This window comes from Lepidochelys kempii, chromosome 3, assembly GCF_965140285.1.
Source record: "Lepidochelys kempii isolate rLepKem1 chromosome 3, rLepKem1.hap1, whole genome shotgun sequence".
In the NCBI taxonomy this organism is placed as follows: domain Eukaryota; kingdom Metazoa; phylum Chordata; order Testudines; family Cheloniidae; genus Lepidochelys; species Lepidochelys kempii.
This window is the reverse complement of record NC_136382.1, coordinates 156,037,668-156,062,395: the sequence shown is the minus strand read 5'-3', so window position 1 is coordinate 156,062,395 and position 24,728 is coordinate 156,037,668. Positions and strand designations below refer to the sequence as shown.

Genomic DNA, 24,728 nt, shown 5'->3' with positions numbered 1-24,728 from the left:
CATGCATCATCTGTAGAGATGTGAATTTTTCCACATCTTGTGCATTAAGGCTGTCAGACTTTGGTGTTTGGCGGTAATTTGTGCCTCTTAGCTGGGAATTCTCTCTTTGTCTCAGCAGTCTTATGGTAAAGACTTGTAGCACTCAGGCTGCATCTGTTAACTGCTTCGAAGCTAGTTTCTTGTTTTTCAAGTCTGGCAAGTTGCTCTTGGTTTTGCTGTCTCACTGCTCAGACTGCTTTGCTATCTGGATAGCTGTGCTTAGGGTTAAATCTCTTAACTTGTGGCTGCTATGAACGGTTTTTATCTGTTAATAACCATCCTGTCTGTGAGGGCAGGTCTACACTACGGGGCTAAGTCGACCTAAATTATGCAACTCCAGCTATGTGAATAACATAGCTGGATTTGACATACCTTAGGTCGACTTATTGCAGGGTCTATACAACACTGGGTCGATGGGAGAAACTCTCCCATCAACTTACCTTATGCTTCTCGTTTCGCTGGAGTACCAGAGTTGACGAGAGAGCAATCAGGGGTCGATTTAGCGGGTCTTCAGTAGACGTCCTAAATTGACCCCCCCAGTGGATCGATTGCTATGCATCGATCCCCCCAGTAAGTGGAGACAAGCCCTGATATTTTCATGTTTTGCAGTTCCAAAATTGCAGTTTTCAGCCAATGCATGCAGAGTTCTTATAAAACATTCAATGCTTTCCCTGGACCTTGAATTCTCTGGTGAAAACATGTTCTTTTATAAACCACATATCTCTGGGGTATAAAGTATGCATCAAATATAGCCAGAATCCTTTCATAGTCTTCTTTGTGACTGTCTTTAGTAAAATCAAAGGATTTAAAGATATGCTCTGCCTGCTTTCCCATAGGATAAATTAAAGAGCATATTCGTAGTCTTCGGTTTCCTTGTGGGGTTTGGTAGCAATTCCAAACCTTGCAAAATACTGCTTCTAGTCTGTCAGTTGTGAAGGTTTCTCAAAGCTGAAGTTCTCTTGGGCATCGAAGAGCAGGATGTAGATGAGATCCTGCAATCTTTGGTGCTTTGTTCCTTCTGTTTGCAACTTTTGTTGCTGCTTTCCTTCTGTTTCTATTCTCCTCTGGCACTAGTTTACTCCTGACACCATGCCATGCACACCTGGTACACAGTAGGTTTACAGGGCTGCTACTATCTGCACCAGATACAGTCTAGCCACAGAGCCTTTCCTTTCTCAGAAAGATACATGCCAGATGTGTTCACTGTAAGCTCTAATGTACTGACATTAGCTTAAATAAGGTATGTTACACACATCACCACCTCCTGGCTGAACAGTGTAATATGGTTTAGCATTCCATTACACTGCTTTCACCCATTTGGAGCAATTTGGTATCAGGCTTTTATCTTTTCTTTTCATTGCAGCATCTCAGGCTATGGAGCAGCCGGTGGGAAAGGAGGGAAAAATACTATGGTGAGGTCCCATGGTGTGTCCGTATTGGGGATTTTTGACCTCCAGAAGGATGATGCCTTATACATTTTGGTGGGCCAGCAAGGAGAAGATGCCTGCCCTAGTGTAAGTGATTGCCATTTCTGCCTGTGTTGAATTTTTTCCAGCACTGGGATCTTTAATATTACCACTGTCTGAAGTTAGGGATTTTGGTTTGAGTAGTTCAAACTACAGATACAAGATTTCTGGTAGTGACTTTAATATTAATGGTATATCTATACTGCAGTTAAACACCTGTAGCTGGCCCATGTCAGGTTCATGAGGCTCGGGCTATGGGGCCTGAGCCCTGGGTCTCTGTGGGGGGAGAGGGTCTCAGAGCCCAGGGTCCATCCCAAGCCCGAACATCTACATTACAACTGTACAGCCCTGTAGCCTGAGTCCAAGTCAGCTGACCTGGGCCAGCTGTGGGTGTTTCATTGTTGTGTAGACATACCCGTAAGGGCCTGATGTTGCAGTCCTACCATGAAATAGTGGGGCCCCCAGTGGATCTGCGTGCATCTCAGGTAATCTTTGGTTTTAAGTACCAAATCCCTTTCTCATTCTATAGAAAGGATGGGACAACCTCACCCGTGCTTTCCCCAACAGACTAATTGGGAGAAACTCTGCAAGTTTGGCCTCATGGGGTTTTCCCTTCCTTCCAAACTCATCTCCATCTTTGATATGGGCCCCTCAAATCCTACACGGATCACCACACAAACCCCATTTGCTCAGGCTTTGTTTGTGCATGGGGGGGGGGGGCTGAATGCATTACTACTGAATCAATCCAACTTCCACTGTTACTACGAATCACTACAAATTGCTTACAAGATGATCACTTTCCATTACTACTGCTAAGAGCTGCAGTAGCGAAGATACTTTTGAGAATTCTTTTCTTTAGATGGAAGCCCTGATGGAGGAAAATTAAGCATTATCCTGTGAAATTTCACCACAGCTTTTGATCTGGGCATTTAGTAGTCTGCAGGATTCTTGGCGATGGCACTTGTTATGCGGCTGGGGTTCACGAAACCAAAGCATTGCTGCCCATTACAAACTTTGAGCAGGGAAGGGAAGGAAGATACAGGCAGGAAAGTGAAAGGGTCTGGGGGCCCCAAAGCCAAATATTGCAGAAAATGCTAAAACTGGAATAATGTTCCCACACACACATGCACTTACTTACACACACGGTTAATGTAAGAGCCCTTTAGAATCAGATGTGTCCTAACTCAGACTTTCATTTAGCATGTATAATCAGATCATTCCAGTGCAATATAATATATGGAGTCATTAAATTACAGGCCACTGTAATCTTAGCGAGGATTTATTGAGTGCTAATGTAATTCTTTCATCGAAGCAAAGATATTGCATTGACTTGTGGAAGGGACTTTTACTTGATTGGATTGTAATCAGTTATGTCTTTGCAAATGAAGGTGTGGTTTTTTTTAATCCAATTGTAATTTACTGGTCTCTCTGGATCATTGCACTTTGTCATTTTATTAATCATCCCCTTCCAACTCTGAATCAAATTCTTGCCTGCAGTGGATTTTTAATTGTGCCTATGGTACTCGGCAGCCAAGTTTTGCGTCCACTTTATGGTAAACAAAACACTTCAGTTCTAAATTGGAAAGATGCATGCATCAAGTTCTTCTCCCGCAATAAAATACTTGTGTGCGAGAGTTGGAAGATACAGAGGGAGGATTATATTTAGACAAATATTATCTGTAAATATTTCCATTAAGGCTCATTACCCCAGTGTTGAGCCCAGTATAAATAACAAGATTGAAATTGAGAGACAGATACTTACATGACAACCAGAAAGTAAAATAACTAATGGCTGAGCTCCAGCTAGTGTAAATCCCCAGAGCTAAGTCATGCTCACTGGACACACACAACAGTGTTCTGATTGACTTTAGCGGGACAACAGGTGTGAACCACAGATGCATAATTAGTCACCAAATTACTGTTCTTTCTCCTACGTTAAGGATGGTCATTATGGCTCTCAGTTGGTCTGTATGAAATGAGTTGGTGTGGACTCAGCTGATTGCCTAATGAACAAGTGTCCACCACAAAACTTGTCATGGCATTTGGCACTGATTGGTAGCTGGTCCCTCAAAGGACTGAAACATGTTGGCAGTCGGGCTCAGTGGCTAGGGCACTGGACTTTAGAGTCAGGAGACCTGGGTTCTATTCCTGGTTGCCACTGACTTGCTGCGTCACTTGGAGCAAGTCATGTCATTGCTAAGTGCCTCAGTTTCCCCATTTGTAAAATGCAGATAGTAATAATATTTACCTGCCTTTGTAAAGCCTATGGAAATCTGTGGGTTAAAAGTGCTCGGTGAAAACCAAGTTATTGTTGTTACGCGTAGGAGGAAGTGGGAGGGGTTCGCACTGGCTACATCTGCACTATGTTACACACTAGGGGTGTGATTCCCCTCCTTGTGTACACGTACTTGAGCTAGCATGAGTAGCATTGTGTGGCTATGGTAGCAGCAGCAATGGAAGGGTGGCTGAGCTGTGCCGAATACATACCCCCAGGTCTCCGGCAGGTTTCTTCTCTGCACAGCTCAGCCGCTTCCCAGGCTAGCACAGCTATGCTGCCATTTAGACTTAAGCTAGCTCGATGGGAGCTGGCATGCACCTGTGCATCGGTGCTGGAAGCAGGGGTGCTAAGGGTGCTACCGCACCCCCTGGCTTGAAGTGGCTTCCATCCTATACAGGGTTTGCAGTGTGGTTCAAGGGCTCTTAGCACCCCCCACTGTACAAATTGTTCCAGCATCCCTGAGTACGTGCACACGAGTAGAGAAATCATACCCCCTAGCACTAGAGTAGAGTCGCCCTTAGGTTATGCCATACCTCTCCTGTGGATAAATATAGGACACCAGTTTCTAGGGATGTCTATTTGCCTCTTTTGATCAGCACTCGTAGGCGCCGACTCCATGGGAGCTCCGGGGCTGGAGCACCCACAGGGGAAAAAATGGTGGGTGCTGAGCACCACTGGCAGCCCCCCGATCAGCACCGCCCCCTTCCCCCAGCACCTCCCGCCCGCTGGTGGGCCCTGCAGATCAGCGCCCCCTCCTCCCTCCCCGCACCTCCCGCCCACCGCAAACAGCTCTTTCGTGGCGTGCAGGAGGCTAGGAGAGGGGAGTGAAGATGCCACGTATTCGGGGGAGGGGGTGGAACTGCGTGGGAAGAGGCGGGGCAAAACAGGGGCAGGAAGTGGAGCGGGGGCCTTGGGAGAAAGGATGGAGTGGGGGCAGGACCTGGGATAGAGCCGGGGGTTGAGCACCCCCCAGCATTTTGGAAGGTTGGCGTCTGTGACAGCACTGGATTCATTTTAAAAGGACTCAATTTTAAAAAGCCACAGATTCCTCTGGCCAGTAGCAGAGCAAAAGGCGACACTCTTGTAGGAGACTGTGAGCCTGCTTCTGCTCCCTTTGGAGTCAGTAGCAAAATTCCCTTTGGTTTTGGTGGAAGCACATTTAGGCCATTGGTTTGCAAATGCAGGGGAGGGAAGAATATGAGGCCTTTGTAGCTGATGAGCTTACTTTGTGTGTGTAGCGGGGCTACTTGTCTGAACTCAGACTTGCTGTTCTATCTGCAGACTAACCATGTTATACAGAAAGTATGCATTGGAGAGAATAATGTGATTGAAGAGGAGATTCGAGTGAACAGGAGTGTCCATGAATGGGCAGGAGGAGGTGGTGGAGGGGGAGGAGCAACGTATATATTTAAGGTATGGGAACTTAGCCATTATATCCTATTACATAAAAATGCTGCACACTGCCTAGACTTTTACGTGAATGCCACCCTTGGTTTAGTAAGTGCCCCCTACAACGTACCTGGAGCACCAAGAACTCTCTGGGCCTGATTTTTACTTACACTAAGGACCCTTTAAATCGCTCCGACAGTGTAAACAAGCCTTAAAGTGAGCTTAAATATAACTTATATTTACAAGGTATGGCTGTATATGCACAGAGGTCCTGAGCCCTGATTGAACTGAATGACCCTGTTCATACCTCTTCGAGCTTTTGCTAAGGCTGTCTGCTGACTCAGGCAGGGTCTCTGCATCAGTTTACATTCTGTTCCCATTTTAAGGTTTACCTTGCACCCACGAGGATTATAAATATAATTTTCTTAACGTGACCTGAGATTCTGGAGCACAGTTCCGACCAAGGGGTAAATTCCATGGCAGTTTCTTGAGCTGTGGAATTACAAAATACACAAGGCCCTGTAGCCTTTGACTTCTGCTGTGCTATGGCATATGAACAACTGGGATCAGCCTTTATGCTCTGCTGTAGATGTAGCTTTTCAGTCAAAGGCCATTGATCTCCACTACAGATCATTTACATTTTATCAAAAGTTGGCTACAATCAGCATTCATTCCAAATCCCAATTTTGTGTGTTCTCAATATGCTTCAAATCAATAGACTTGCACTATATCATAGTAACTCTGCATACTCAAGTAACTCCCAAAGTGGTAATCCCCTGCAAAGTGGAGCCGCTGTACTGCACTACAAGAGCAGCGTACCTTAGAGCTCTCGTAATTGATATACTACATCATACAGGGTAACATTACGTGCTTTACAAGAGCCATGAGTACTGGCGTGCACAATACATATAGCCATCGGAGCAGCTGTTCTCCACTGAACATGGTACGATTAGTAGTATCCATTTATCTTTGGATGCAGGTACGTGAATAATGCAATTGTAATTTGGACTGCTCAGCAGTCCTAGGGGCTTGCTTAGTGCAACATAAAGTAACTAGCATGTGAGATGAACTTGTATTTGCATGTCTGACACAACGTAAACCCCAGCTTCATTTCTCAATTCACCCTGTTAAGATGGAGAATGGAGAGCCAGTCCCCTTGATAATTGCAGCAGGAGGTGGTGGCAGGGCCTACAGGGCCAAAACAGATACTTTTCATCCAGAAAGGCTGGAGAATGATTCATCTGTTCCAGGGCTGAATGGAAATTCAGGAGCTGCAGGTAAGGAACATTTACTCCGTTCAGAAAATCTTTCCCAGACCTGAAGAAGAGCTCTGTGTAAACTCCAAAGCTTGTTTCTCTCACCAACAGAAGTTGCTCCAGGAAAAGATATTACCTCACCCACCTTGTCTCAGGAAATCATTGAGGGACAGAACATAAGTTGCGAAAATGTGAGACTTGTCACCACAGGGAAGACATCCCTGTAGACATGGAAATCATGTAGAATTTCTACAGCATAGCTGCTAATACAGATTCCCAGGCTAATGCAGACAAGGCTATATTGCAGCCTGGATAGCAGTCCCTGCAAAAAGAGCTGAATGAGCCACAGAGGTGGGGACCACCATCTCACGTCAGGGCAAGTGCATTCTCTGTCTATGAGTAGTTTGTGCTTCTATGGTCTCTGCTTACAGAATCATAAAAAACAGAGATAGACAGGACCTATTGTCATCCAGTACATCTCCTTGCCAAGGCCGGATTGTTCCCTTCAGAGCATTGTCTAGTTTTGTTCTCGGATTGTACTATTCTGTGGTTAGTGGACTTCAGTCTTACAGACTGTCAGTCTGGCACCTTTCCCAAGCATGAAATTCACTTTAATTTACATATGTTTGTTTGTTTTGTTTCCTGAGACTGAAAAGCCTCTTCCATAGCTCTGTAATGTCCAGCACTTTGAATCTTGAACCTTCAATCATCATGAACCCTGCAAAAATAAACAAAATCACAATTAACAATATTGAGTGCTTATGGATGTGGTAGTTTGTACAATTTCAAACTAACTCACCCCAATCCTTGTCTGAAAGAGAGAAGTATTAGTATCCCCAATTTACAGATGGGGAATTGAGGCACTGAAATGCGTTTTTTAATGTTCCAAACTGAATGCTATATAGTGGGGACTGCTTAGAGAGCAGAGGGCTGGAAGTCAGGACTCTTAATTCTCTTCTTGACATCCACTTACTTTGTGGCCTGTGGCAAGTCACTTAACCTCTCTAGGCCTCAGTTTGGCCACCTATAAAATGGGGATAATGCTTCTCTACCTCCAGGGCTGTTGTGAGCTTTAACTATTTACTATTTGTTAAGTACATTGAGCTCCTCAAATGAAAGGCACCAGTAGCGCTAGTAAGAATCGCTGTAGTATTTTAGACTATTAAAGAGTATAAGCACAAACTCTTTGATATCAGAAAATTAGATATCTCAAGGTAGTAGAAATGTGAGTCAGAATTTCAAGAAAAATGATTTCAAGAAAAATGGTTTGTGTTGGGTGGTCCATTCATTTAAAAGATAATTAAATGTTTGTTTTAAAAACCTATTTCAGATCCCAGGTTGGTGACGGAGTAATAGAAAGTTAGTTCCTTCTTCATCCACTCTACTTCCCATAGCCTGAGCTCAGGTTTCTGCATATAACTTCTCAGTGTTGAGGAAGCTATTCACCCCCACCACTACACAAACTCAAGTTATTCCGGCTTTGTATAGCGAACTAAAGAGTTGTAGTGGTGTCAGTCCAACTTCCCCATTTTCACTGTGCTGCACACTCTGGCCACCAGGAACTTTACAACAACAGCAAGGATATGCTTAAATGATTTCCTCCAGCTTCAAAAAGTGCTAGCAACTAGAGTCAACCTAAAGGAGATTCTGTGTTAGCTGTCACCAATATGAGACCAAAGACACACACTTGAGAATATCTGATTTCATCCTGTAGAGGGCAATAGAGCACTTACACAGTAGTGAGCTATAGCTCACGAAAGCTTATGCTCTAATAAATTTGTTAGTCTCTAAGGTGCCACAAGTACTTCTTTTCTTTTTACGGATACAGACTAACACGGCTGCTACTCTGAAAATGGCCCATTACAGTTAGAGCTAGTCAAAAAAAGTGGTGAAGAAAAATTGCATTTTTAATTAATTTATTTGCAGAAAAATGTTTCTTTTAACATTTTCGGGGGGGGGGGGTTAGTGAAAAAATTATTTCAGTATTTTTTGAAAACCAATAACCTTTTGAAAACCAAAAAATTTTTGGGTTCGTTTTTCATGAAAATACTGGAAAATTTCCTCCAAAAAAAATTTTAAAAATCCTATTTCCCCCTACACCCTCCATCTCAAATTTTTCATCTCTTTAAATTTTTCATGGAAAAATACCATTTCCTGACCAGATCTCATTACAGTATTGCACTTCTTTTATAGATGAATGAAAAGAGGCACAGAGAGTTTGTGGTCACAAGTCATACACAGCCAGTTAGTGGCAGACTGGGATTAGTACCCAGCAGTCCTGACTCCCGTCCCATTCTCTAACCACTATATGGTGATCTCCCTTGCAGCTGACATGTTTGGAATGAGCATTCATTCTGCTGATATATATATTTTGGATGTAACAGAAACTTACGTGGGATGCTTTCTCTTTTCTTAACTGCAGGTGGTGGAGGTGGCTGGAATGATAACACTTCCTTCCTGTGGTCAGGAAAGTCCTTGCTGGAAGGTGCTACTGGAGGAAAATCCTGCCCCCAGGCCATGAAGAAGTGGGGGTGGGAGACAAGAGGGGGTTTCGGAGGGGGTGGAGGGGGGTGCTCCTCAGGTGGAGGAGGCGGAGGATATATAGGTAAAGTGGCTTCATGTTCAAGGTGTCCCTTCCCCTCCTTTAGTGCTAATAGTCAGCAAAACACTGATCAGAAATTCTCCTATAGCTAGCATATATGATTGTTATGTAATAGGATGTCTGTGTGTTGCCTTTTTAGCTCTGGATGAACTTATGTTGTTTAGCCTTTAAGCAAATAGCCGGATGTCAGTTCTTCAGCTGGAATTCTGGCTTTGCATTGTGGAAAACTATGCCATCAAGATCCTGCTGTGATTCTTGACTCATAACTGTATATTGAGCTTTTCATTTCTTGGCCATGATGCTGAAGAAGCAGGAGCCATAAGCTTTGCATTCCTGTGGTCAAAACCAGCATCTGAGGGCTTTTGCCATGGAGTCTGATGGCCAGTGTTTACACTTAGGGTATGCCTACATTGCAGAGTTAACCCGGGTTTTAGTCTTCACCCCACTTACTATCCATGTAGGGGGGAAAAACACCCTTTATCCAGGTCTGGAGGTGCTTTAAGCCCAGGCTAGCTGACCCAGCTTGAGGGGTGGTGAGAGCCATGACTCCACTTTAACTCAGGCTGAAACCCACATACTGTTCAGTGAGGACACAGGCTAAATCATTTGAGTCCTCTAATGCCCTTCTCACCATTCCCTCTGAGGGAGAGACAGATTCTCCCACAATTGGCTGAGAAAGAAATCCTAGAGTGTCTCAGCATGAAAAACCATGGGGTATTCCCCCAGACACACACAGACAAGTGTGGAAATAGCCAGATATGGCTTTGCTGTGGAGGTGCTCTCACCCAAGCAGGGCTAACCCAGACGCTCAGACCCTGGTGCCAATTACCGGGTTAACAGTGCAGTGTAGACATAGCCTTAAAGGAGATTCAGCATGAGCAGTGGCAATCTAAACTTCTTCCACACTGCCCTAAGACCAGCATGCCTCAACCCTAGAGGAATCACCTCGAAGGGCAAGGCAGGTGTTTCGGTCTCCATAGTCCAATCCTTGGCTCTTGTGCTAAGTCTGCCACAAGGGAGGCCAATTAATGACAGCTATGATGGTGGCTTTCGTCAACAAGGAACTGAACGGAGGCCCCTAATTCCTTTCCAGTAGGCTCCAGATCAGCCACCAGATGGTAACGACACAGAATTACTACCGATATGGGCCAGACTGAAAGCCATCATCAGAGGGTGAACAGCTCCACAACCCATAATCGGTCCCTGTGGCCACCCATCCCTTCAGTGGTGGTGGACTTCTTACTCCTGGTTATCCACCACTGTGGTGTGAAATCAGGGCTGCGGTAGAGTCAAAATACTGCAAGGAAGTAATTAGCCTGAATTTCTAGCTTGACCACCTGGATTGTGATGATATTATGTGTAACGATTTTTTCAACAGAATGCCTTATGTGAGATACTTTTGTTTGCAGTTTGCTATTTTCTCTCCTGCCAAAGGTGATGAAAGTGGAAAAACAACCATCTCTTTTTGGGGTGGAGGAAGGGCATCTGTGCATGTTAACAGATCAAAATATTGGTCTACCGCTCCACTTCTGAGACCCTCTGCTTGTCCAAGGCACACTTGAACATTTCCCATCCAAGCTCCTTCTGTCCCCCATTGCTGGTGGACCACCCTGGCCCGAGGGTGTAGAGGAGAGAGAGCAGATCAGATGATTGTTACTCCCAGTGCTGGTGGAGTACACAGCCTGATCAGCAACTGCGATGAATTAACCCTTATGCACTGGCATAGTCCAGGCTGCTAGCCCAATGAATGCATAGGACGATCTGTTTGTATGTTTTTCACAGCATCTGAATGATTAAAGGTGATATTTGGGCTTAGTGGGCAATGGTCTCCTTGGGACTGAGGTGAAAGATTAATTTGCTTAATTAAGATCCACAAACGTTATTAAGCTGAAATCCTAGAAGTGAAAGGCCAGTAGTCCATACCACTATCCGCTAAACCTTTCCACCATCCATTAAACATCCCAGCTGGATATTTTGACTGATTAATTGCCCTTTTTCATTTGGATGCTTCATACTGTGAATTTTGTTGCATGTTGCAATTCTTAACTGTATTTTAGATCTAATGAACCACTTGTATGTTAAGGTACCTTCTGATTTGACATAGGTGGCAATGCTGCAGCGGACAATGACCCAGAGATGGATGGGGAGGATGGTGTGTCCTTTATTAGTTCACTGGGTACTTTATACACCCCTGCACTAAAAGGTATTGATATCAATCAGGAGTCAGTTCTCGTGAGTTTCCTTCCTGTTTGGAGTAGGCTGTGTCTGGAAAAGCTTTGAGATCCTTAGGTAGAAAATGTAGATTAGTGTGGTTGTGAACACCAAGGAAGGAGAGAAGTTGTTTAGTGTAGTCCAATGAGGAAAAAGGAGATGAAAGGGAGTGAAGAAAAAAATGAAGGCTGTTGGGGAAACATTTCCTAATAGTGAGAAGTGGTGGAAGCTTCGTTTCTTAAGTCGTTTAAAACTGGACTGGACAATGAACCCAAGAAATACTGTAGGGAACAAATTGTTATAAGGTGTGTAATAAGGCAGCCAGTAGGGGGAGTAGGCAGAAAGTTAAACAAGGACACTTGTTGGCTTTCCAGTGTTGCGTTGTATGCTGTTGGCAAGTGTGGGTCTGTGGAGCTACTGCCAGGATAGGTGTGCTGCCTGAAATAAAAGAGTGTTAGTCAAAGAAGTTGGAGTATGTCTGGTGTACAACAATCTACAACCACATTCCAGTCCTGGATGGAGCACGGACGAGATGATCCAGCAGGCCCCTCTCCCCCAGCCGTCAGCCTGTGATTTATATGTTGTGCTTCTGCTAGTGCTGGAAGCTGAGAGCGAGCTTATGAGAAATGTTTCGGTGCTCAGCTCTTCCCTCACTAAAGCTTCTCCTAGGTCAGACTGAGAGAGTTGCTGGAGAGGGCAGTGAGGCACTTCCCCCAGTTCCTGCAGATGGAGTGTGCTACCGTGGCAGCTTTCCCAGTCTGTGCTGGCCCCAAGAGTTGAGATGTGAACTTGATTTCCCCAGTGGGTCAATAGGGGATGCTGTGGATGGTTAAGCCCCAGCACAGACTAGAAAACTCTGAGGACTGACCTAACTTGTATCTCCTCCCCCCCACTCCCATAACCCCAGTGGGGCTTGCTGTAGCATGGAGAGCACAGGACTGCTCCAGCAACACTTCCTCCTGGCCTCAGCATGCCCTGGGCCTGCCCCCACAATGCCCCTTGTGCTCTGTAGAGGCAATACAAAGCTGGCGGGACGCCTTGCTGCATTGCAGGATTCACTGAAGGGGGTGGGGCTGTGTGGCCACATTGCACCAGCGTAGCTGCTTCAACATGGCTACAGTGCAGGTGTCCAAGACAGCTTAGCGGAGGGATTTTTTCTGTAAATGAAAACTATTAGCTGAGATTCCTTCAGTCTCCTCTCCCCTAATGCAGGTACCAGTGAGAAGTGGGAATACAGTCAGCAGAGAGGGGTGAATGGCAGTCAGGAAAGGTTTTTCACACAGGGCCCATTCCACCCGATATGGGGCACGTGGGCACCATACACTTGTGCATTTCCCATCCCATAATGCGGCAGTTCTCCTGTCGCTGTCTGCGGAAAGCTCTTGGGTCATCTCTACAATAACAACTCAGCCTCTTTCATCTGTTCCCTAGTGACAGAGGGGCATGGAGAGGTGGCTATTAAGCTGCACCTCAACTGCAGCCACTGTGAGCTTGATGAGTGCCGTGTTGATCTGGAGACTCAAAAGGTCATTTGCTTCTGTGAGCCTGGGACAGACCTGGCTGACGATGGCGTCTCTTGTGTAGGTAAGAAGGTGCAGGGAGGAAGGGGCTCCTTTGGGATGGGTAGGTCTATGAGTGAATACATAGTGAAAGTCTCTTTAATGACCTGGACTGCAAGGCAACCTGGTTAATTATCCCCTTTGTTGCTGGCATTTGCAGTGAAAATGCAGTGCACTTCAGTGGCGAGGAAGCTGGCACATGGGGCAGCACTGCTGATGTGTTTTGCCTTATATACCTGGGTCACTGGGCAGCGCTCAAAGCAGTTAAGTGATATTTTGCACTGAAGGGGCAAGATATGTGATCTGGGGGTGTGAGTGCCCCTTAAAGAGCCTTTGGTTACATTGACACTGTGTCTGGCACAGATCAGAGAAAGAAGCCCTGATCTGAAATTAACTCTCACTCACTCACCCCAAACAAAGAAGGAATTTCCCCAAGTTTGCTATTTAGGGGTGTATGGGGGTGGGGGGAGAGTTGCTCTTTTTCCCCACCTATGCTTCATGCCACGTGTTAATTTCAAGGTGCTGCCCATGGCCCAGGAGGAAGGCAAGTACCTGCAGGGGGCTGGAGCCCCCTAGGGCCTGTCCTGTGGGCTGCACCTGGGGCTGCCCTGGAGAGTAGCTCGGGCTCCAGGCCCAGAGACCTGCTCTGTTCCCTGAAACCTTCAGCAGCCAGAGACCCACAGGCAGCTTAGAGCTTGCTCCCTGACCTACCCAACCCAGCTCCAGGGACCCACCTGTCCCCTGGGCTGAAGCAACTGCAGCTCTGCTCCAACCTCATGTGGTGCTACACGCCCTCACTGCTGATTGGCCCCAGTGCTTGGGCTAGATGCTGTGATTGGTGAAGGTGGCCAGAACATCGGCTCCTAGAGGGGTGTTGAAGTGCCCCTGGCCCAACGGTGCATTGGGGGCTGCTGTCTTGTGCTTCAGAGTCTCAGCTTTTCCTAGGAAAAGAATAGTGAGGTCTCTACCCTTGCAACTGTGAAGGGAACTTACTGATTTTGGATTTTTACTTTTTATCCTTCAAAAATCCCAAGAACTTCCAGGGGTCTAAGTGGCCCCATGGCCTCTGCTGAAAGTTGCCCCGTCGCCATTGAAATCTGAAATGGCACTCCTGAATTTTCCAGTCAAACTCAACCCTAAGCTTTGGTTTCCCAAGAGCCAAAGATGACATGTCACAGGCATGAGGCAGAGGGAGGAGCAAACATCATGGGAGAGGGGAAAGCAATGAGGAGAGTCCCAGTCAGTGCTTCATTTGAGAGCTGAATGCAAAGCATAGGTAAGCAGAGTGGAGTATATTTGCCCTGCTTACACTCAGAGCTCCAGTTCTGGGCTTTCCCCACATATGTACGTTCAGAAGAGGTACTGAGTCCAGCAGGTAGAGCGAGGAACTCTAAGCCAGGGTTCTTGGTCCTATTCCTAGTTCTGCCACTGAGTTGGGGAAATTGTTCATCCTCTTTATGTTGCAGCCTCCTTTATGTTGCAGTTGTAAAATGGGGATAGTCAGATGTATTTATATGGGTGTGGTGATGGTCATCATTTGCCTTTGTGATCCCTGATTGGAAAGTGCTCCATAAGTATTATTAAATGGTAGATATTGCGGGGGGGTGTTACAAACCATCTAACACTGCATCCATGTAGTAGGATTTTCCCCACCAATAGTCAGCTGTTCTTTCTGCCTAAGAATGGGTGCATTTAGCAGATGATATACTGCACTCGTCCTCATCCTGCTTTCCCTATGACTTCGCATTGATGGTGCCACTCAGGCCGCTCGACAATTTAACTTTACCCCCGCACCACTACCCTGGCCCTATTTTTATGGCCTTGCTTTCATATCCAGTGAGTGTGTGTGTTAATTTCCTGATAGGAAACCATCTGTTTTTATGGTTCAAACTTAACTGAGGAAAGTGAAACAATGAGCCATTGGAAGTCAGAGATCTGGAATTTGATTGCAGCAGAGGTTCTCCTCTGTTTCCCACAGTGCAAGAGCGACAGATGGAGTGAATGGGAGGAGGGACAGAAAAAAATATTACATTAAAAAATGACAATAGGAGGCCCACTGACGGGGCGGGGGGGCAAAGGGGGCAATTGCCCAGGGGCCTGGGCGATTTAAAAGGGCCCAGAGGCCCCCAGCCGCGGCCAGCAGTTCAGCACAGCGGAGCTAAGGCAGGCTTTCTGCCCGCCCTCACTCTGCACCACTCCCGGAAACAGATGGAACGGCCCTACGGCCCCTGGGGGGACAGGGGGTCTCCGCGCGCTGCCCCCGCCCTGAGCGCTGATTCCGCAGCTCGCATTGGCCGGGAACTGCAGGCAGCAGCACGCAGAGACCCCCCGACCCCTCAGTCTAGGAGCCACTGCCAGAGGGGTGTGCAGGTCACTTTTGGGAGCCACCCGAGGTAAGCACCAACCCCCTGACCCCATCCTGCACCCCAACCCCCTGTCCCAGCCCAGAGCCAGCACCCTGTACCCAAACTCCCTCCCAGAGCCCGCACCCCACATCCCCTCCCACACGCAAACTCCCTCCCAGAACCTGTACCCCCTCCCGCACGCAAACTCTCTCTCGGAGCCTGACCCCTCACCTCCTCCTGCACTCAAACTCCCTCTCAGAGCCCTTACCCCAACCCCCTGCCTGGTGAAAGTGAGTGAGGCTGTGGGAGAGCGAGCGACAGAGAGAGGGGGGATGCAGTGAGCAAGAGGTGGGGCTTCAGAAGGGGCAGGACAGGAGCATGGCCTCAGGGAAGGGGCGGGCTAGGGGGTGGGGCAAGGTTCTTTGGGTTTGCACAATTAGACAGTTGGCGGCCCTACCAGGCAGGCATGTGCAATCCCTGGCCGTGCCGGAAGAGCGCGCATAGCAGTGTTTGCGGCAGCTTGCTGGGCACCAGCCGGCGCAGGAGCAGCAGCGCCCAAAGCGGACCGCATCTGGGGCTTGTGCATCCATGGGGGCCCATTGACTGTCCTGCCCTGAGGCCCGGAATTGCTGTCGGCTGGCCTGACCATAGGGAGATCAGTTAAAACAAGTAACTCCCCCTTCCTTATGCATCTCTTTCAGCTGACCCCGTGGCTCATCTCCCCCTCTCCTTGGTTTTGTCTGTCGTGACTTCAGCACTGGTTGCTGCCCTCATTCTGGCTTTTTCCGGGATCATGATAGGTGAGTTTCTCATAAAGCGAAATGTGCATAGAGCAGCAAAAGTTGCAGCATATTGTGCTTCTCACCTGAGCCATTTCTAGCAGAGCCAAGAACATTGGCATGAGGACTCAGGCTTTAAGCTGTGTTGGGTTTTTTTTTAATGAAAACTTATCTGTTTTCTTTTTTGATAAATGTTTTTAAGCAAAACAACCAATTTAGGGACATTTTTCCTTGTGAAGGGAAAGTTGAAAAAGTGTGTGTCGGGGGGGGATTTAGTTTGAGCAATAGTTTTACACTTTATATTTCACCAGGCAGCAAATGGATATCCAGGTATAATTAAAATACCATCTTTGTCTTCCTTTTCTTTACTAGCTAGTGGCAAGGTCCTTCCAGTGACTGACTGCAGCATTGTAATACTTCTCATGATTGCATCCTTAAAGAGAGACTGTTGTGTGGTTTGGGGGTGTAAAAATGTCAGACCACAATATCCAATTTTCACTAATTTTAAAGGGAGCTGTGAGTGCTCAGCACTTTCAAAAAAAATCAGTCCTCTTTTAGTTTAGGGTATCGACAATATGTATTTAGGTACTTACATTTAGTTACCCAAGTTTGAAAACCTTGGCCTAGATTCCAATTTTACAAATTATGGTTTAGTAAGACATGGATGTTCATGGCCTTTGTTAGAATTTTGATTACATCTTTTTTTAAATTTTTATTTAAACAATCCCATGCCTATATTCCTACTCTAAACTTACCAGGATTATTGTGCTAATGCGTGAGAACCAGTTATTCAAACTAGCCAGTCTTTCCATTGTCCACACTGAGGGAAATGCTTTTTAAAAATACACACACAGAGAAGGTCAGATGGTGACTAGTAAATTAGATTTGTGTAGTTATTTCAGTTTAAGAATTTCAGATGTTGCTATTAATACATACACATGGTTTCAGATGTACAATTTCTGTTCTGACAGTATCCCCTTAAGGATCTAATTACTTTTCAATGAATAGAAGAATAACCAAATTCTTTCTGGCCATTCCTATCATTCTCATGAGCAGAATGAGAGCACAAGCAATCAAAGCAAGAGCAATGATAAGGTGAAAGGAGAACTAGGAGGGCTTGATAATAAGTCATTAAACCCATCCCCCTTTGTTAGTGGATGTTTTCCCCTTAAACTCTTCCTCTCAGTGACTTATCTATCAGAGCCGACATAGGACCCAGTACAGCCACAGTCTTTGGGCCCAGTCTCGCTCCCATTGAAGTCAGTGGCAAAATTACTATTGGGCCTGTCCATGCTTGGGCCCTACTTTGTAAACTTACATGTGCAACTCGAATTACTTTCACAGCAAGACTAGCTTTGGTCTGTGATTTCCTAAGAAATGCTGTATTTCACAGGCATGGAAAGCTAACGTAACAGCTAAGTGAGTTGATTCTGAGACTATAAGAACTGATTTCAGCTTTCCCCCAAATTTGAACCATGCCTGAGGTTTAGAAACATTTGATCAAGTGGATGGATGTCTTTAAAAATTTTACACTTACACGCTAGATTCTCTTCATGCTTATGGGAATCAAGAGGGAGTTTCATAAACTGAAGTCATTTTATTTACATAACTTCATTGTGAGGGGAGAGATTTTACTTCTAAAGAGATTTCAGTGTGAACATTGTGATACGACGCAACTAAGCATGGACTTTTATTCAACTTCCTCATAAGCTAGGCTCTTAACCAAAACCCTGCATCCAAATGCCCTTGAACTTTGGGAAAGTTGGATCTGGATACTTTGAAGCCCAGACAATCTCTAACAAAACAGATTTGTTACTTCAGAGTTCACTGTTTGTGGATTTCACCCTATTCTTCAAATCAAGAAATACTGGAAGACTCATAAGTGAGCTTGTTCTTAGCCTAATTTCTAAACTGAACAAGTTGGATAAATTCAGCCTGAGCTTTGGAGAAGCACCTAGACTTCTGCATGTACGCGAAGTACAGATGGTTGACAATGCCCCCATTTATTTTGATTTATTGGAGTCTAAACACTAGACCAGTTCCTCAGCACATATGTTCTGTATTGGTTGCCTTCATGTTCACAGGGCAGTCTGCCTCTCTGATTCACTGTGCTCTATTTCTAGTGTATCGCCGGAAACATCAAGAGCTGCAAGCTATGCAGTTGGAATTACAGAGCCCTGAGTACAAACTGAGCAGGCTGCGCACCTCCACTATTATGACGGACTACAATCCTAACTACTGCTTTGCAGGAAAGACCACCTCCATCAGTGATCTCAAAGAGGTGTCTCGGAAAAATATCTCCCTCATAAGGTAAGCTCATCTGTTTGCCTTCCCCATACTTCACCCCATACACTCGTATACACTCTGTCTCTTACACACACACACACACACACACACACAATATCTCTCTCTCACATTCTCATTCTTTCTATACATTCACACACCTGTCCCTACTCTTGGACACACAAAAGAGCTATGGCGGGTAGGGTATTCCATGACCATTGTGGGGACTGGTCTCCTTAGCCTTTCATAGGCTCATTGTTCATCTTCTGTCTTTTAGAAGGAACTGAAGAGCTATAACCATGAAGCCCAGTAATTCAGACCCCAGACATCTTTCTTCCAGGCTCTCAAACACTTTGTGGCATACCCCTGGTGTTTAGACCAAATATTAACTGATGTAATATAGGGAGCATGAGGTTTGGAGGAGGTTCCTTAGAAGCCTGTGACTGTATTCCTGGCAGTGAGTGATGAGAATCTAGATGCTACCCGACAGTGGCATTTGGACTATAAAAGCCAGAGATGGGGAAGTCTATCCATGGGCCTGGGCCACATTAAGATCTGGAACAGAACTTTTAAAAAGATTAGGGGGACTTGGGTTGGGGATCATCTCTAGGAAAGACCTGCAGAATCATCGAGTCCAACCCCGCTGCTATTGCAGGATAGTCCTCCCCCATAGAGGATATGATGTGACTCTGATATTACATGATCCTAGACACAAAGCCAAAAGACAGGATTAAGAAGCAGGAGGGTGTGGGAGATTCAGGAGCTTGTATTTCCAAAATCCTCCCTGAGATACAACAGATGAAGCCCACAACATCCACTACCACCCTCACTGTGTTGTCAGGTACTGCAGGGCTCTTCTGTCATATCTAATATCTCACTGTTCACAAGTTAGGACTTCCCAGTGCACTGTGTGCTGCCAAATGCTTTTGTCACACAGGCTGTGATGGGATCACTGAGTTTGTATCAAGCCACAGAGGGTAAAGGAAGCAGCTGGGAATTGATGGGGGAGGAGGGATAGGTTTATGAGCCATAGAGCTCGGTTTTATATCCCCATTTTACAAAGGGTGAGTAAGTGTTGCAGAGAACAATGTTTCAGGCTGACACTTATTGGGAATAATTGATATTTTCAGTCAAGCCACAGGCAATTTGACTCTGCAGTGTGGGTGAGCTGCCAGGGCTGACACCTGATAGTCAGAGAATGTAATGTTCTTTATCCTGGCAAAGAGTAAAGCCACTCTAAGTTGAACTGTATCTACAGAACAGGTACAGCATGGACAACAATAGCATAAGCTTCCCACCCTCGCCCACAAGGCATGTACCGTCACCTTATCTAGTAGGGACCATGATCTGGGGAGTTCACTCTCTATGATCTGCTGAGACCATCCACAGAGGTGTCATTTAGAACTGGAATGAGGCCACCTGCTTAATGGAATGCAGACCACCCAGCAGCCATTCGAACTGGCCATCAGTCTGGGCCTGGTTCAAGCCAGTGCCATATAAGTGAATGACTCGGCATCCCACTGCAAGACAGCACCCCTAGAAAGCCCCCTCCATGTCAGCTTTGAGGAACAGGAGTATCGGGGGAGGGCTTGCACTGCCTCTGCCAAAGCTGAACCCCTCCGTGGTTGAAGAGGGGATTCCAGCGCTGTCAGTCCAGCAGCTTCCATCTCCGCTACATTCACCGTGGTGTTGTTATGCTGTGTAGCTGAGCCCATAATGCCCACGTGATGTGGCGGCTGTTGCACTTAGTGCTTTAACTTTCATTAACTGAAAACCAGAATAAGCGGTGACACAAAACTTCTATAATGAGCACAATGGAGAAAATGTGCATGAGTGGAGTGTAATATTTATTTATTTGCTTTTTTCTCTATCTTGTTTCATAATTAAACTTCAAACCTTCTTCATAATTTGTTAACATCTATAGTAATCGTTTTTAGCACTTACATAGCGCGCTGTACTACACAGCTTCTCGTTTGATGCTTTCTTTAAGTGAGATATATAATTGTATGAGGAGTTGTTAGCAGATTTAGAGTATGACTATCAAATGAACAGTGTATCCGTGATAGGCCCATCTTTTCTAGCTCACTTTTGAGATACACAGCAAGTAAACTGAAATTAAAACCTGTTCTTGTACTAGCGTAAGAGGACAATGCTATGTACTACTGTGCCAACACTTTAACTCCAGTAGATTGGCTTCATTGGGCATAGTTCGTAGTTTCCAAGGCCAGAAGGGGACTATTGTGGTCATCTAGTCTGACCGCCTGTATAGCATAAGCCATAGAACTGCCCCCAAAGTAATTCCTAGAGCAGAGCTTTCAGAAAAACATCCAATCTTGATTTTAAAATTGTCAGTGATGGAGATGACCCTTGGTAACTTGTTCCAGTGGTTAATTAACCTCACTGTCAAAAATGTATGCCTTATTTCCAGATTGAATTTGTCTAGCTTCAACTTCCACCCACTGTATCATGTCATACCTTTCTCTGCTAGATTGAGGAGCCCAGTATTAAATATTTGTTCCCCAGGTAGGTACTTATAGACTGTAATCAAGTCAACCTTTAACTTTCTCTTTGTTTGAGAGAGCTCTCTGAGTCTATCACTAGAAAACCTGTCTTATAACCCTTTAATTAGTCTCGTGGCTCTTCTCTGAATCCTCTCAAATTTATCAACATCCTTCTTAAACTGTGGCCACCAGAACCAGACACACTATTCCAGCAGTGGTTGCACCAGTGCCAAATACAGAGGTAAAACACACCTCTTGAGATTTCCCTATTTATGCATCCCAGAATTGTATTAGCTCTTTTGGCCACAGTGTGACACTGGCAGTTTGTGTTCAGCTGATTACCCACCATGACCCCCTAAATCTTTTTCAGAGTCACTGCTTCCCAGGATAGAGTTCCCCAGCTTACATTCTTTGTTCATAGATGTGCACATTTACATACTGTATAGCCATGTTAAAATGCATATTGTTTGCTTGCGCCCAGTTTCCCAACTGAGCTGGATTGCTCTGAATCAGTGACCTGTCCTCTTCATCATCTACCACTCCCCCAATTTTTGTGTCATCTGCAAACTTTATCAGTGATGATTTTATTTTTTTTCCCCCAGGTTCTTGATAAAAATGTTAAATAGTATAGGGCCAAAAAACATAAATAGTATAGGGCCCTGTGGTACCCCACTGGAAACAAACCCTTTCAATTATGATGTCCCTTTTACAGTTATATTTTGAGACCTCTCAGTTAGCCAGTGTTTAATCCCTTTAATGTATGCCATGTTAATTTTACATCATTCTAATTTTTAATCAAAATGTTGTGTGGTACCAGGTCAAAAACTTCACAGAAGTCTAAGTATATTACATCAGAATTATTACCTTTATCAACCAACTTGTAATCTGATAAAAAAAAAGAAAGAGGAGTACTTGTGGCACCTTTGAGACTAACAAATTTATTTGAGCATAACAAATTTAAAAAAAAAAGATATCAAGTGAGTTGGACAGGATCTATTTTCCATAAACCAATGTTGATTTGCATTAATTACATTACCTCCCTTTAATTTTTTAATTCTTTATTAATCAAGTCCCGCATCAGCCACTCCATTATCTTGCCCAGGATCGATGTCAGGCTGACAGACCTATCCTTTTTAACCTTTTTAAAAATTGGTGCAACATTAGCTTTCTTCCAGTCTTCTGGAACTTCCCCAGTGTTCCAAGACTTCTTGAAAATCAATGTTAATGGTCCAGGAAGCTCTTCAGCCATCTCTTTTAAAACTCTTGGATGCAAGTTATCCAGAGCTGCTGACTTTAAAATGTCCAACTTTAGTAGCTTCTGTTCAATGATCTTCTCAGACACTAGTAGAATAGAAAGAGTGTTATCATCACTATATGATGAGACTATATCATCTGTTTTTTCTCCAAATACAGAACAGAAATATTTATTAAACACTTCTGCCTTTTCTGAATTATTATTGGTAATTGTACCATTTCCATCTAGTAATGGACCAATATCATTGTCAGGATTCTTTTTATTCCTAATATTTTTTTAAATCCTTATTGTCCTTAACTCTGCAGGCCACAGATTTCACCTTGTGTCCCTTGGCTTCCCTTGTCAATTTTCTACAATTTCTAACTTCAGATGTATATTCATTACTACCAACTTCCTCCTTCTTCCATTTGTAATTATATATATTATATTTATTTTTTTATAGCTGCCTTCACTTCCTTTCTAAACCAGGTCAAAATTTTTACCAGTACAGCTTTCTTCCTCAATTGTGTGATTTTGGCTATTTTGGCATCTAGTGTAAGGTGTTCTTTATTATAATTCATGTTTTTCAAATTAAATTCTTCCTCCCAGCTAATTTGATTTAGTATTCTTTTCACCTTTATAAAACTGATCCTATTAAAGAGCACATGCGCCCGTGCGCACACACACACATAGATAGTGTTTGTAGGTGTGTGTGTTTATATATATTATATTATATTACTAGTCTGGACTTTTTTCTGCTTGTACATGATAAATGTGATCAAATCATGATCACTTGTACCTAAGCTACCATTAATTTTAATTTTGTGATCAGTTCTTCTTCATCTGTTAAGACAAAGTCTAATAAAGAATTCCTCCAGCATATGTCACTCACATTGAAATCTCTCGTGATCATGTAGAATTTTTTCCTACACAATGTAGAATGGTATATAAGAAGCCCTGGTGTGATTTGGTGCTCAGTAGCAGACACTTACTAATACCCCATCTTGTGCTTTATCTTTTAGGACATTGATCCATAAGCATTCAAAATTATTTTCCTCTGAGTTATAAGTGACTTGGAAATGGGTTATTATACATTAAGGATCCACAAGCTGTTACTTCTGAGGGCCACCTCCCCTAGCAGTTTTTACAGTGTAGGTCAAAGATAGACAAAATCGAGACTGGAAATCAAGCCATGTTCCCACAAATGGCTGTGCAGGGTGCTACCAATAGCCTGGCCAAGAATGAAGTTTCAGTTCTTCATATTTTACTGTCATAGAAGCTATACCCATGTTCCGTTTCCTGTGATCAGAACATTACAGTGTGCATGCTCTGCATTAAAACCTCCTTATCTTTTCTGGTTTATCCAGGGGTTTGGGCCATGGAGCCTTTGGCGAAGTATATGAAGGTCAGGTGGTGGGGATCCCGAGTGACCCCAGTCCCTTACAGGTGGCTGTGAAGGTAAGCGACAATATGTGAGTAATCACAATAATAACACTTTGTGCACCTTTCATCCAGGGGCCCCAAAGCATTATAAAAACATTGATAAATTAAGCCTTACAACACCTCTAGAAGATAGGTGTGTATTGTCCCTGTTTTGCAGATGGGGACACTAAGGCACAGAACAGGTGAGATGATTTCTGTTGGGTCACTTGGGCAGAGTAATAATACCTAGCTTTTACATAGCGTTTTTCATCCATACATCTCAAAGCCCTTTACAAAGGACAGTAGGTATCACTGTGCCTGTTGTACATGATCTACTGACTCCCTTGTCCAATGCCCTATCTTTGCCTTGGGCCATGTTGCATCGTTCACAATCCCCTGCCCCGACCACTAGCCATGCTCATCATGTCCATCAACAAGATTGTTTATTTTAGAATCTCAGAGAAATTAATCCAGCTGATTCAACCTTATCCAAATGAGAAATTGCATTACAGAGAACTTTATTTCCAAGCTGTCAGCTTGCATCTATTACCATCTGACCATGTTCTGTGTGATGTCTGACATAGCTGTAAATGAAGCTAACACATAGCTGGTAATGATGAGCTCCAGCAGCGGGGTTACTAGAGCCCAGTGCACTTTGCTGGGGTGGCTTGTAACTTTGGCCTCACTGTCAGAGAACGAAAAGCGAGGTTATATACTAGCCAGCTCCTCAACAACCTTACCACGCCCCATCAATGATCTTGGAAGGTGCCACACTCCAAGCCATCAAGCAGTTTACTTATCTCGCTAGCATGACTACAGATAAAAATCAAAGTCTATAATGCTGTTGTCCTCAAAACTTTGCGCTACGATTGAAAAACATGGACCTGTTATCAATGGCACATAAAAATCTTGACAGTTTCCATTTATGACACCAGTGAGGATTGCTGGGCATCAAATGGCAGGACTGGGTTTCTAATATAGAATTCCTGGCAAAAGCTGGTTCGGCTGGTATTGAGCTCATTTGATCTGCACACACTTGAGATGGACTGTCCATGTAATTCATATGCCTGAGACCCATTTATTATAACAAGTTGCATATCCCCAGTTAAGCTCCAGGAATTGTAAGCATGGAGGGCAGATGAAACGCTTCAAAGTCACCCTCAAACCAAATCTGCCCCAAAACAAACATTTCTGACTCAACCTTTGAGCAACTGGCAATTGATCATATTGCATGGTGCCACAGCCATAAGGGTGGGTGTTCACAATTTTGAGAAGAATCACTTTGCGTAGCTGGAAGCATAGTACCAAGCACGGAAACAGCAAGCAGCACAACTAGGCAAATGGCTCTGTGGCCAGTGTGGTAA

At 44.6% G+C, this 24,728-nt stretch overlaps 1 protein-coding gene across 1 annotated transcript in view; it reads left to right on the top strand.

Moving 5' to 3' along the window:
* Window positions 1-24,728, top strand: part of ALK (ALK receptor tyrosine kinase) — a 538,912-nt gene that overhangs the window by 493,537 nt on the left and 20,647 nt on the right. The window contains exons 13-22 of the mRNA XM_073336696.2: window positions 1,403-1,553; window positions 5,065-5,196; window positions 6,305-6,449; window positions 8,851-9,033; window positions 11,135-11,233; window positions 12,673-12,825; window positions 14,460-14,465; window positions 15,847-15,945; window positions 18,048-18,234; window positions 23,310-23,400. Of these exons, the coding sequence (XP_073192797.1) occupies window positions 1,403-1,553; window positions 5,065-5,196; window positions 6,305-6,449; window positions 8,851-9,033; window positions 11,135-11,233; window positions 12,673-12,825; window positions 14,460-14,465; window positions 15,847-15,945; window positions 18,048-18,234; window positions 23,310-23,400 (1,246 nt within the window). The remainder of the gene's footprint in view (window positions 1-1,402; window positions 1,554-5,064; window positions 5,197-6,304; window positions 6,450-8,850; window positions 9,034-11,134; window positions 11,234-12,672; window positions 12,826-14,459; window positions 14,466-15,846; window positions 15,946-18,047; window positions 18,235-23,309; window positions 23,401-24,728) is intronic.